General features: G+C 43.9%; 1 protein-coding gene across 4 annotated transcripts in view; it reads right to left on the bottom strand.

Moving 5' to 3' along the window:
- Positions 1-13,420, bottom strand: part of CLIC5 (chloride intracellular channel 5) — a 176,799-nt gene that overhangs the window by 39,646 nt on the left and 123,733 nt on the right. For all 4 annotated transcript variants that reach the window (XM_023212951.2, XM_031935633.1, XM_031935634.1 and 1 more), the window contains 2 exons: positions 9,105-9,230; positions 1,409-1,515 (listed from right to left, as the gene is read on the bottom strand). In XM_023212951.2, the coding sequence (XP_023068719.2) occupies positions 1,409-1,515; positions 9,105-9,230 (233 nt within the window). The remainder of the gene's footprint in view (positions 1-1,408; positions 1,516-9,104; positions 9,231-13,420) is intronic.

The raw sequence follows: 13,420 nt of genomic DNA, 5'->3' as shown, positions 1-13,420 counted from the left end.
GGGACTACAGGCATGTGCCACCACGTCTGGCTAATTTTTGTATTTTTAGTGGAGACGGGGGTCCCAAAGTCCTGACCTCAGGTGATCTGGCTGTCTTGGTCTCCTACAGTACTTGGATGACAGGCAAGAGCCAACACACCTGGCCCCTCTCCTATTCTTTTAAGAACAACAGTCAGTGGATTTAGGGACTACACTAAATCCAAGATGATCTCATCGCCATATCCTTAACTAATTATAGTTGCAAAGACCCTATTTCCAAGAGAGGTTACATTCTGAGATCCCAGGTGGACATACATTAAAAAAAATTTTTTTTAAAGACAGGACCTTGCTCTTTCACCCAGGTTGGAATGCAGTGGCATGATCATAGCTCACTGCAGCCTTGACCTCCTGGGTTCAAGCAATCCTCTTGTCTTGGAGCTTCTGGGGCATCTAGCATCTATTCCCTTGTTTTGGTCCATTGTGTATCAGTCACTCGTTCATTCACAAAGATTCATGGAGCACTTACACTGCTTGGCTTTGTGCTGGACTCCAGTTATCCAGCCTGTGAGGCTGTCTTGTCATCCCATTCTGAGGGCAAGGGAATGGATGCCATTGCCCATGGGATAAAAATCCAAGCCCCTCAGGTTGGCACTGCAGTGGCCAGTCTGTTCCTAATGGGCCTAACACTGTTCTTCAAGTGTTATGCTTGCTTAATTGGATGGTTCCATGCAAGTGGCTTTAGGTAATTCTTAAAGGGCAATGACAAATGAAGGACTGCAAGTGCTGTGAGCCTAATTGGAGGGAACTCAGCTCCCTTTCAGAAGGCCCCATAAGAGAACCAAGTTCTGAATTCTGCAGCCAATGCCAGAAATGAAGGGCCCAATGTAGGATGGGACAGGCTTTGAGGAGTGGCTTTCCAGGGCCCACTGTCCTGCAGAAGGGGAGAACACAGCTCAGGTCTGCCTTCCGCATTTGCCATAGTAGTGACTGTGCTGCTTCTCCCTTGGCCTCTGGAAAAACCCCTGGAGAAATCTTGCAGGGACCAGAAGGAAGAGGCAATATGTTTTTCTAATGTGATCACAGGCAGGGTTGTGAACTTGGGACAATGGGCAGTTAGGACTGTCCTGTGCAGTGCACTATGCTGTGCAATAAGGCAGGCTCAGAGCACAAACTGCGTTCCTCTCTCCAGCTTGGCAGTAAAGCGCCTGGCCTTTCCTCCTGCACCAGCCAGGCAGCAGGATCCACCACCGCCTCCCCTGTGTCAAGGGGGACTAGATGGTGGTGGGGGGGAAGTGGTGGCAAATAATAAGCAGTATTGGTTCCAGATGCTTCTCTGGCCCAAGTATTTGACATACCCACGGGCAAACTGAAGATGCCTTGGGCAGCAAACAGACACTGCCGGGGTTCTTGGTGGAAGGGAGTCACTCACCGGCATTGTTCTGCTGCTTGGTGTTTTTGATGTAGGCAGAGAACTTGGAAAAGATGTCAATGCCCGCTGTGTTGGATTCCCGGTGTTTTGCAGCCAGTTTGGGGTACCTGAAATGGAGGATGCAGTGTTCTGTGAATCAGTAGACTTGGAGCTCCTTTAAGGGCGAGCCTATCCCTATCATGGTGAGTAATACCTCCCTTTCCAGCTGCATCTACAAAATGTTTTGGGGGTCTTTATCCTCATCTTATAGGGAGGGCGGGCAATCTCAGCCCTAGGTCATCCATGGAAGAAACCAGAGGCCAGAGAGGTGCTGAGATCTACCTAGGGTGACACAGTCTGCTAGGTAAAGAACCAGAATACCATTCAGGGGGCTTAAGATGTGTCCTTTTATTGGGACCACAAACAGTGAGATGCCAGTGAGAGGGCCCAACCAAAGTTCCTGCTGAGCTTGCCTCTCTATCAGGTAGGGTTCTCAACACTTCCCCTACCCACTAAAATAGCCATCTATTGCTAGTACTGTGATTATAATCCTAGCTACACAGAGCTGATTCTGGGAGCAAGGAGATGCTAAGTACGTTAGCACTAAACCACTTCTCCAAAGGAAGAATACCCACGGTCCTCTTCTGACATGTCCTTCACACGCTTATTATTTGTGTGCAGTAATAAGATGCAGAAACTACCAAGCTCCAACAAAGGACATGTGTTTTCAATTGTTTTATTTTATTTTATTTTATTTGGAGATAGATTTGCAATGATCCAGCCCTTGCCCGCCCCCCGCCCGAGCCTTTCATTTTGAAGCCAGAATAATACAAGAGGCAGGCTGGAGTTTGGATGATTGGCCTTGAGACTGAAGGAGGTAAACTTGCTCATGTGGGAACCCAGGGCTTGGACTCATTAGCCCCATCAAAGTGAGAAAATCAACTCAAGTAAATATTATTTCACAAGACTTTTATGGGTATGGCCAGGTAGGGGTGGTAAGAGATGGGGGACAGTTGCCAGGTTATCATTATTTTCAATTAATATGCACCTTTGTGATCTCTGGGTGAATAGTTTTTGACTGCGGGCTGTTGGATTGTTTTATGTTTAAAAAGCAAAATCCTTTTTGTCTGTTTTGATGTTTTTGATAGTTTGAACCAAACAAGATTTTAAAAAATATTTGTTGTTCTTGAATGCTTTTCTGTTCCTCAACTGGCCCATGAGCTAGGACTCCTTTTGGGGCCATGTTATGTGGCTGTGTAATTTCAGAGATACTGCCATTGGAAGAGTCCAACTCTCTGCTGTGAGGCAGATAAGGAAGGCATTATTGTTCTCCTTTTACACAGAAGGGAACTGGATACCTGAGAAGATAAATGTTGATGGCTAATAAACGGTGGAGGGACGATGAGAACCTGGTTTCCTGGCCCTGCAGCAGTGTCCTTCCCCCTTCACTGCTTCTCTGGAAACAGTGAAAGGTAATTTGCATTGAGCACCTACTGTGCAGCATGCACTATTCTAATCCCTTTACACAAATTCACCATTTGCTCCTCAGAACAACTCTATCGGTACTGTTATTAGCCTAACTTCCCACACAAGGAAACGGTGGCATACAGAGGTTAAGCAATTTGCCTGAGGTCACATGGCTGCCTGGCAGAGCCGGGATCACAACCCAAGCAGTTTCACTTTGGAAGACTAGGTTTTAAATTCCACGTTGTGTGGCTTCCCATAACGTTGATTCTCAAAGCCCCAGAGCCCTAAAGGCTGAGATACGCATCCTGGAGGAGCTGTCTCCATCCACCAGGAGGGGGCGCTCTGCACCGATGCTCCACATATGTCTTCCTGGGAATACTGAGAATCATCACATTCATCTGCTGTGGCTGGGGACACACAGCAGGGCTTCCTGCAGGATACTAGATAATCTATCAAGACGTGGGAATTTAGTGGCATCTCATCCTATTTCGGCCATCTCACATAGAATTCAGCATGCTATTAGAATTGATAAACTTAAATTACCATTAACAAATGCCAAGTGTTCTTCGTTTCTCCTTGATAATGTAAACACAGAAAGGCCTAGAAAATGCACCTCAGTGGGTAGCTTGGTTTGGGTTTCTTGCTTTGTTTTGCTGTATCTCATCAATTGGTCAAACTTTCAGTCATCTGATCATTTCTTCACAATCAGGGTGGATCAAATAGGGATATGTGGTACCAAATCCAAGATGATGACAGAGGATTGTGTATTCAGGGGGCTATGGTGGTGTCATCCTGTTTCCCAAGCACTAGAACTCGTTGGGACTTTTCTGTATAGTGCAGTGTTCCATTTGAGCTTTGTTCTTGAGGGAAACGTGTCTCTAAGATGTCAATCTCACAAATTTCAGTAACTACACTGAGGGAGGATACTGTATAGGATAAGTGCATTCATTTTACCTCCATATTTATGGCATGTTTTAAATACGCAAAGAAGTGGACTACAAAGAAGATTTTGTTTCTCTAAAAGGCTAGGGAAGAGTGTTTCATTCACAGAAACAGCTTTGAAATAACATTTGATGTGATCTGATGATAATCAAACAGATGATAAAGTTTTCTAACTCAGGAGTCAGCAAACTGTGACCCATGATCCCTATTTGTCTGTGGTTCTCAAGCTAACAATGTTTACATTTTTAAATGCTTGAAACAAATCAAAAGGAGGATACTGTTTTGTGATATGTGACAATAATATGAAATTCAAATTTCAGTGTTCATAAGTAAAATATAATGGAAACAGCCATGCCCATTCATTTCCATACTAGTTTATGGCTTCTTGCCCAGTGTCACCGTGGAATTGTGACAGACACTGAAGAGCACACAAAGCCAAAAACACAGGACTATCTGACCTTTTACAGATAAAGCTGCTGACTCCTGATCTAAATGATGAAAATTTCTCTCCAACCTGTTTTTAAGATATCTTATTTCAGATACATGCACTTAACTTTCATTCTGGGAAGTAAAACAGTTGGCTTCTCACCAACACAAAAAAAAAAAAAAAAAAAAAAAAAAAAATTCAAAAGTAGAAAATAGTAGCAAAAAGGAAGAGAAAACCGTTGCAGATGGTAAGTGCCCTAACTGGTTTAGAGTTTCAGCTGATTTCTCACTGACTAGTCGAAGCCAACCAAGACACTAAACAAAAGGATACCCGCCATGCAATTAAACCAATGTGCATGAAACACCTACTGAGGACCAGGCCCTGAGACTGGTGTTGGGGATAGATACACTGGAGAAAAAGAAAGACGATCCGGATGGAATGGCCTTGCTGATGGCAGCTTGAGTGTTTTCCCTCCTTTTTCTAAGGAGCTGAAAAGTGAAAGGACTTCCTCTCTCTCTCCCTTCTCCATTGTTCCCACTTCCTTAGTTCACCAAACCCTCAGGCGAGAAAGAGGTTAATGCGTTTGAGTTTTCTAATCCTTGACTGTGTGCTTTACTCATGTCTGCTGTGTAAGCAAAATATCCCTGGAGGTGAAAGAGGCCTGGCTTATTCATTAAAAGATATCCCTTAGGATCTGGGGTTTTAAGACCTAAGGTCACCAATTGTCTGTACAATTGCACCTGGGAGACAGACCCAAAACAGGCACTGACCGCTCTTTCTAACTCTTTGAGCTACCATTTAATGAGTTCTTACTTCATATCAGGCACTATGCTCAGTAGTAGTAATTTCTACAATAGCCTTATAAGATCAACAGTATGGTTCTTGTTTTATAGATGTGAGAATTAAAGATTCTAGAGATTTCAGGTCATTTGCCTGATGAATGAATAATGCATATTCATTAAATAGCCATGTAATTCTATTTCTCAGCTGCTCTCTCACCTAAGCACCTAAGTTGGCATCGTGTGTGGATTCTGACCAATGTGATAGGAGGGAAAGTAACGTCACCATGACATTTTTTTTTTTTTTTTTTCAGCCCTGGCCCTGCAAAACCCTTTGGGAGATCTTTCTTCTCTCTCTCCCTGCTGAAGGAGACTTGGAGGGCATGTATTCCAAAAACTACAGGATGGAACAGGGCCACACTACCCTCTCAGAATTTGCTCAAGTGAGAAAGAAACCTGTGTTCTGTTAAGCCATTGGAATTTTATGGTTGATTTGTTAGTGCAGCCTAGCACAACCCTAATGGTATGGATTTGAACCTGAGTCACTCTGACTCTAAACCTCCTGTCCCCAGCTACCTTGCCATCCTGTGGGAGGTCTGGAGGCTGTTTCTCTACCTCCCAGAAGGTCAGAACATTCTTGTTTTTCACTGTGGTGAGTTATCGCTATATATTTTTTAAAATAATGAATTCAAGTTGTCTTCCAATTCTGTCAGTGTTCTGAACGCTGTTGATACTTAAATCATTCTTGCTAGATGACTGACTAAATGACATACTGTATAACTAGACTATATCAGTTTACCCTCCTGAATTTTTATTACAGCATCTATGTAGTAGGATTATTTGAGACAGTAACCAGCTCTGCAAGAGTACTTTGAGAAACTCATGGAATCGTGGAATATGCAACAAAAGGCATTTTGAAGACTACGTAGTTTCACCCCCTCGTTTTAGAGATGAGAAGGCAAGGAGGGTCTGAGAGGGCCCAAGGTCATACGACAAACACTGGTAGACAGGTGGCCAGAGGCAGGGCTCCTGACTCTCAGTGCTGAATCCTAGAAACTTCGGCCACTCCATGGAGATGAAAGGCAAGAGCCAGAATGTCTCAACAGTAATCCCAGCATTAATCACAACACTTCCTTGTCGAGTGTTCACTGGGTCAGTCTAAGGAGAGGGATGGATGTTAGTCTCATTTAGAAACAACTTGAGACTTCCTGGATTCCTCATTTTGACACCAAATGCTCCCTGGGATCAAATGTGATTTGAAAAAAATGGTTGGAGTGTTTGTATGTGGTTTTCTCCTTTAAAAAATAAAGCTAAGGGGAAAAAGGCTCCCATAACGTGTTGGCTTTTGGCAGCTTTTACAAATAGTGGTATGATGAGAAACACATGGCCGACCAGCGCTTGGTAAATGGTTATGAGGGTTTTGCTGCCCCCTAGAGAACCAGAAGGCCAGGCTGCCCTGCTCCAGAGGCCTCACAACCTTCCAGCCACTCCACCTCCCAGCCTGGGTCGCTTGGGAAATTGGTGAGGCTGGTAGTTTGTTGTGGGCAGACCAGCAGGTCTCTATGGGGCTGAGGCACTGTCTTGGTAACATTTACTGGGAGGTGATTATGGCACCTGCCTCAGTCTGATGGGTGCAGAGGCATCTAAGGTATACTCCTGGGGCGCTCTGGAATACTTGATGGCCTCACCCTTAGCACTCCCACCTTGGTAGCCTTCTGGAGATATGCATTTTAACAGCTTCGAGATATTCATTTTAACAGGTTCGGCTACCTGAGTGTACTGGATTATTAGGTCACTAACATGGCAGGAATGCACTTCATAAAACCTCCTATACACAACTGCAGTGCAGAAAAGGATCTGGACCAGTGGGAGCAGAGCTCAGGACAGGGAAGGTAAGTGGAGAGGAGAGACTGGAGGGAGGGTCTGCATCCAGCCCTGCCCAGTTCTATATGGATCACGGAAACTTAGAATCTGATGAAATGATGATGAAGTCAGATGATGACTCCCCTCTGGAATAATGTTCAAGGACACATGGGGCATACGACTCCAGTGATCTCTGCCCACCTTGTGGTCCCACTGTGGTTGCAGATTGGAGACCCCTGAGTTAGAGAAGCAGCCCAGGAAAGGCACAGTTGTACTGGGGGTGGTGTGGTGGTGAAGGAGGGAACCTGGCTAAAGGGCATGTGAAGAATCAGAGAGCAAGAAGGGCTCTGGGAGGCATCCTGTCACAGAGAAGGGAACTGAGGCCGAGAGCAGAGAAGAGATTGGTTCAAGAGGTGAAGGGACTGGCTCAAGAGGTCACACAGCACATCACTGGCAGACTAGGGTTGTACTCGAGCCCCTCACCCCTCCATCCGCTGCTTGGCAAAAGACCAAATGGGGCTCTCTGCTCCTCACTGCTTCCACTTTCCACTTCCTAATGATCATGATGGAAGCCCCCACTCCTGAGTGCCAGTGTTACTTCTAAAAGGGAAAATGTTAACTGCGTCATGAACTTGCCTCTATGAGTCTCCCAGGCAAAGTCTAAATTCTAGTTATTGAAAAGAGCATATTTTTTCATGTGGGATTTCAAACCAGTGCTAGCCATAAGGTTGAGTCCCGGGGATGGGGATGGAGTCTGGGCTCCCCCAGGGCACTTCCAGTGAAGTGGCTGGCTGGTGTCCTGTTCAGAGATGTGTGTGTCTACGTGGGGCTGCCCTATTGATTAAATTAATACACTTATTTAAAGTGTATACTCAGCTGCTTCCAATGGGCTTGAGGTGGCTTTCCACTCTCAGTGTGCAAATAAACTGTCTGAATATGGATGACAAAAAATATTTTTAAGGAAGAATGTATGACTGTTTAAGGCTTAATTGGAGCATGACTGGGAGTTTTAATTTTTTAACAGCAATTCACTAGATGTGCGACCTTGGGTAAGTGACTTACTCTCACCCTGTCCTGACTGTGAAATGATAGTACCTAAGATGCTAGAAGGATGAAGTGAATCATATTAGCTAAGTGCTGTGAATGGTGCCTGACACAAAACAAAGGCTATAAAAGTATTGATGAATAAATAAAACTTTAAAATAAATGAAGAATAGTGGTTTTTAGTAGTCAAATCCCATTTACTTTACTTACTCAGTATGTCCTGAACCCTTCCTACTCCTCTCCTTCGATTTTCCTGCCTTGTCTTGGCTCAGCCCTTCCTTCTGTCCTGCCTGGACAGCCCCCGGAATTAATTCCTTTATCTCCAGCTTCATGGTCCTCTAGGATGCCGACTTCCCTCAACTTCTAAAGTAGGTCTTAAAATGGACTCCCCACCTCCTGTGCTTAATCCCTCTCAGGATACCCCACAGGACTCACTGCAGGATAATACCCTACAGGATAAAGTTCATGCCTCACTCTATATGTAATATTATTTTTCTAGTTTTTTCAAACATTGTGATTTTTTTTAATCCTTGATAACAGTATTCTGTAATGAACAAGTCTAGCTTGAGTAAATTTTAGAAGCCATCTGTCTCCTTTTTACTGCTCTTTTCCATCAGTAGCAACGTGTCACCCAACAAGAACTTCTAGCTCTCTGGTCTATACTCTCCCCGAACCTGTTTGCAGAAGAGGAGCTGCTTTTAGTTAGTTTTTTCATCTGTTTAATTGTGGAGTCAGACCAGATTTGGTCAGATTTAAGACCCAGGATGTTGTTTTAAGTCACTGGGTTACCCTTTCCTGACTTATTTTCATTCTGTCAGCCTTTCAGCTCTGGTGCTGAAATGAAGGAAACTTTGCCCTCACTTCGAGGTCTTCCAAGCAAAGTGAGCTGCAGAGAAGGGGACATACTGGGACGAGGGAGGCGTGGTATCCTAGGGCTCCTAAAATCATTCTGTGTAGGTGGGAGTGACTGGCTCTTGTTCATAGGCCATATCTACTCTTGAGTGGATTTCATGGAGTGGTTTTAAGGTTGGCAGCCCTTTGGGGGTCCTAGGCTCTCTCTTTGAAGAGAGAGTCCTGTTCTCTGGACTGGTGAGGTTCCTTTGGAAACGCATCTGCTCAAAGTTAACACCATGCCCTTATAGATCCAGCATGAACCCTTCCCATTCAACAGCTCCAGAAAGAAACAGATCCTTACTTTTCAGGGGTCAAGGTCTCCTCCAGGAACTCCTCAATCTTATTGACATCTGTCTTCACGTCCCCATTGAAGGTCAGGAAGGGCGGGTGCGTGCCAGGGGCTAGGTTGTGCAGGTCGGCTGGCTTTCTGTGGAGAGAGCAAGATTCAGGTGTTGGCTTACAGCAGGGTGCTTCCTGTTCTGGGAAACCTAAGATTGATTGTAACTTAGATGCCCTTACCATCCAACATGTCTGTCAGGGGAAACAGATTTATGGTGTGCAGTGTAGGGCAGGGGAGGTTGGAGAAAGTTCTGAAAGAATGTGGTATGGCCCAGGAAGTGTGTCCAGTGCAGTCAGCAAGAGAGCAACAAGTCAAGATGAAGGAGTTGAGTGCTATTGAAAAAGTGGAGAGAATCCAGGTGACTAAGTCAGATCCAAGCTTTAATTACCCAGGGGAGAGGTGGGATTTTGCTTTTAAAAACTCTTTTACTGGCCGGGCACGGTGGCTCAAGCCTATAATCCCAGCACTTTGGGAGGCCGAGACGGGCGGATCACGAGGTCAGGAGATCGAGACCATCCTGGCTAACACGGTGAAACCCCATCTCTACTAAAAAATACAAAAAAATTAGCCGGGCGAGGTGGCGGGCGCCTGTAGTCCCAGCTACTCGGGAGGCTGAGGCAGGAGAATGGCGTGAACCCGGGAGGCGGAGCTTGCAGTGAGCTGAGATCTGGCCACAGCACTCCAGCCTGGGTGACAGAGCAAGACCCCGTCTCAAAAAATAAAAAAAAAAAAAAAAACTCTTTTACTAATCTGCCTAACAAAAATGTGCTATACATGATTCCATACTTCAAAAATTAATGAATTAGATCATACTTTTCTCCTAACAAATATCTCCAGATACAAAAAAATTGGGAGTTTGGGCCATTTGTTCAAGTTAGATGCTTCTATTGTGTGTAACTTATATTTTAATTTCTAATAACTAATGTCTAACATTGGTCAGCCTTTTGTCACACTCAACAAAATACTTTTTTTGACCTATGAACAGCCCCAGATATGGCCTTTGGGTAGTCAGGAAAATAAACAAACTATTAGATAGAAAACAAAGCTATTAAATGAAGATGTCTTCAAATGTCTTCTTATTGCTAAGATTATTCCTCCACAGACACCACGTAGGCTATTACCAAGGATTCTGAACCAAGAACCTCCTATTGGGAGGTATTGGTGAGTAAGAAGATACCTGAGAGAAAGCCTTACGATTCAAGCTCCATAAGGGAAAAGACCCAGAACCATGCCTGGCATATAGAAGGCCCTCAGTAGATACATATTTTTAATGGCTACATGAATAAAGCATGCATTTTTGAGACAGCTACAGTGGCTCACGCCTGTGATCCCACCACTTTGGGAGGCTGAGGTGGGAGGATCGCTTGAGCCCAGGAGTTTGAGACCAGCCTGGGCAACATAACGAGACCCCATCTTTACAAAAAAAACAAAAATTAGCTGGGCATGGAGGCATGTGCTTGCAGTCTCGGCTACTTGAGAGACTGAAGCAGGAAGATTGCTTGAGCCCAGGAGTTCGAGGCAGTTGTGAGCCATTGATGTTACCACTGTACTCCAGCCTGGGGGACAGGGTGAGACTCGGTCTCAAAACAACAATAACAAAACCTCACACATTTTAAATTTAAAAATGACTGATTGTAGTTGCAAAATTAGAACTCAAATGCTGGTCTGACATTGGTAAAAACTTCAATCCAGTTATGAAGGCTTTCGGCTTTCAGTTGAATGTGGGGAGGACCAGCAGGCAACTCCACTGCTACAGTACTTGTGCTCCACCATGATCTACCTTAATTCAAGCATACTGTTCTCAAAATATGACTTATGATGGTTCTAGGTTTACTTGAAAGAAGTTATTTTTCTTTAAATATTTAAAAATTCTGTTCAACATACATAAATCAAAAATCTCCTAGGAGTCAGAAATTGTGCCTTTTTTAAAAAAAATTATGGGGTAACTTAAATGCTATCTTAAGTTAAAAACAATTTATTTTCTAAGTAAATGCAACTTCTGCTTTGTGATTGGATTCAAATAGAACACTTGGTTTGTGAAAGTTATTTCTTTTTATAGCAAACTTTGCTGGGCCCGGTAGGATCTTTTAGGTAACATATACATATATATGTAATAGGCAGCAAATTTGGTCCCTAAGAAGACAGACAGCCCTTTGGTGTGCCTATTGGTTTCTGGGTCAGACACTTAAAGAAATACAAGATAACCAAAGCAACAGTGCATTTCTCCCCGCTGGGAAAGAGGAGACCCAAAAGTCCTAAATTATCCTGAAAGAAAGTCCTAGATGATGGAGAAGTGGGTGAAATTCTGGAATGCAGCCCCAATCAAATGAATGAACAATTAATTAACTGAGCAATTAATTGAACTTTCTGCACTTAGCCCACAGCAGTGCTAAGTGGTGTTTCTGGCGTACACTGGGGAGCACACTGACTACCTGCAGGAAGGCCAAGTGCAGTGGAAAGGAAAGTGGCATTGTGTTTGACACGGCTAGGTCCTGTTAATATCCAGGAGTGTGCTTCTGTGTCTGTGCCAGCTGGTCAGAATGCAAGAGCAAGAATGGAGCAAAGTGAGGGGGAAGAAGGGTTGACAGATTGGGGAAAATGGGAAAGGGGAGGCTTATACTAAAAAAATGTAGGGAAGAGGAGAGAAAATGGTGGCGACTTCCAAGACAGAGCTGGAACATCGGATTCACCCCAAATGCTCTCTCTGAGAATGCCACATTTCTTGTGGGAGTCGGGAGTGGAAAACATTAAACGCAGAAACTGTAAAAAAGTAAACAGTGGGGGTAGAGGAGTCTGTAATGAAACAAATTCCTGGCGTAATCAGTTTGGGAGGGGAAGAGAAGAATTTCAATTACTGTGCTACTCCCATGTCCCTCCCCAAACACACACACTCTCCAGCTGCATTCTGAGGCACTTGGAACTCAGACAATTGAGACGGAAAGTATTTTTAAAATCTAATTTACTTAGTCCCTTTGTTTACTTTGTGCATGCCCCTCATTTTAGACAATGAAAGGACATTCTTTATTTGCTCCTGGTTTTTAGAGCTGACACAAGGCAGCAACATGTGTGCTCTCAGTCACCTCTCTGTGGCTTAAAGATACAGAAATGTGTTGTAGTGGTGGCAGTGGGTTTTTTCCTGGGACTCTAGAGAATCATGGCCACTGGAGTCAGACGCCCTTGGAAAGTACTGCCTGTGGCCATCGACGCTTAGCTAGAGTTGCAGCCCTCTGTCTTTGTTGACCCTGCTTCAGCATTTATAATTGAGACTATATCATTAGCATTGGATGACATATTGCCAGGTATGATTTATGAACTATGTAATGAGTATCGGTCTTCTTTTCCTTACTGGATTGCCAGCTCCAGGAACCCAGTGATAATTCTAAGAATAGCCAACACACATGGAGTTCTTGCTATGAGTCAGGTACAGGACTGATAGCAAATGTTTGACATGGCCTCCCTCGATAAATCCTCATCGTAATCCTATTGATTAAAAATACACTGTCTCCATTGTACAGGTGAGGAAACCAAGGCTCTGAAAAGTTCAAGGTTATTCAGTCACTAAAGGGTGGTACTAGGAAAATAAATCAGTTTTCTTAGAAATTACTGTGTGTGTGTTGGTGGGTGGGGGGGACAGTAAGAAAGTTTTCTTATCTGTAAAAATGGATTGGTGCTACTTGCCTGGCCTACGTCAAAGGGGTGTTGGCTGGACCAGGTGTGTTCGTGTGAAGGAGGAACCAAACTATCTAAAGCACGCAGGCAGAGGTAATTCCCTCTCCCACTCTCTTCTCCAGCAGACATACAAGTCCTCTCTCACACATGGCAATCCAAACACCTCCAATTCTCCACTGAAAGAAGCTGCTCTTTCAGAAGTCTGCTACTCTCTTTAGTTATCGCAGACACTAATTGCATAGTGGATGTAAGTTCATTTATTTGACAGATAGTAGTTGAGGACCTGTGAAAAGCTAGTTGCTATGGAGGATACAAAGAAACTTAAAACCCGATCTCGGTCTGTCCTTGAGGGACTTAAGGTCTCATTTGAAAGATGAAACAAACTTTATAACTGATGTATTATGGAGAGCATAGTTTTTGAACCAAGCAGATGGAGTTTTTAGCCCCTCTAATTTCTAGTTGGCATCTTGGACACATCATTTAAATATATCTGTCTCAGTTATTTCTCAAATAACACAGAATAGTAAGACCTCCTTCACAGGATTATACATTATTATTATTATTATTATTATTACTTAATGAGAAAGCTCTCACCAGTTGTAAAGCAT

Source organism: Piliocolobus tephrosceles, chromosome 5 (assembly GCF_002776525.5).
Source record: "Piliocolobus tephrosceles isolate RC106 chromosome 5, ASM277652v3, whole genome shotgun sequence".
Taxonomy (NCBI): Eukaryota; Metazoa; Chordata; class Mammalia; order Primates; family Cercopithecidae; genus Piliocolobus; species Piliocolobus tephrosceles.
Note: the sequence above shows the minus strand (reverse complement) of the source record. Positions and strands in the feature narration are given on the sequence as shown.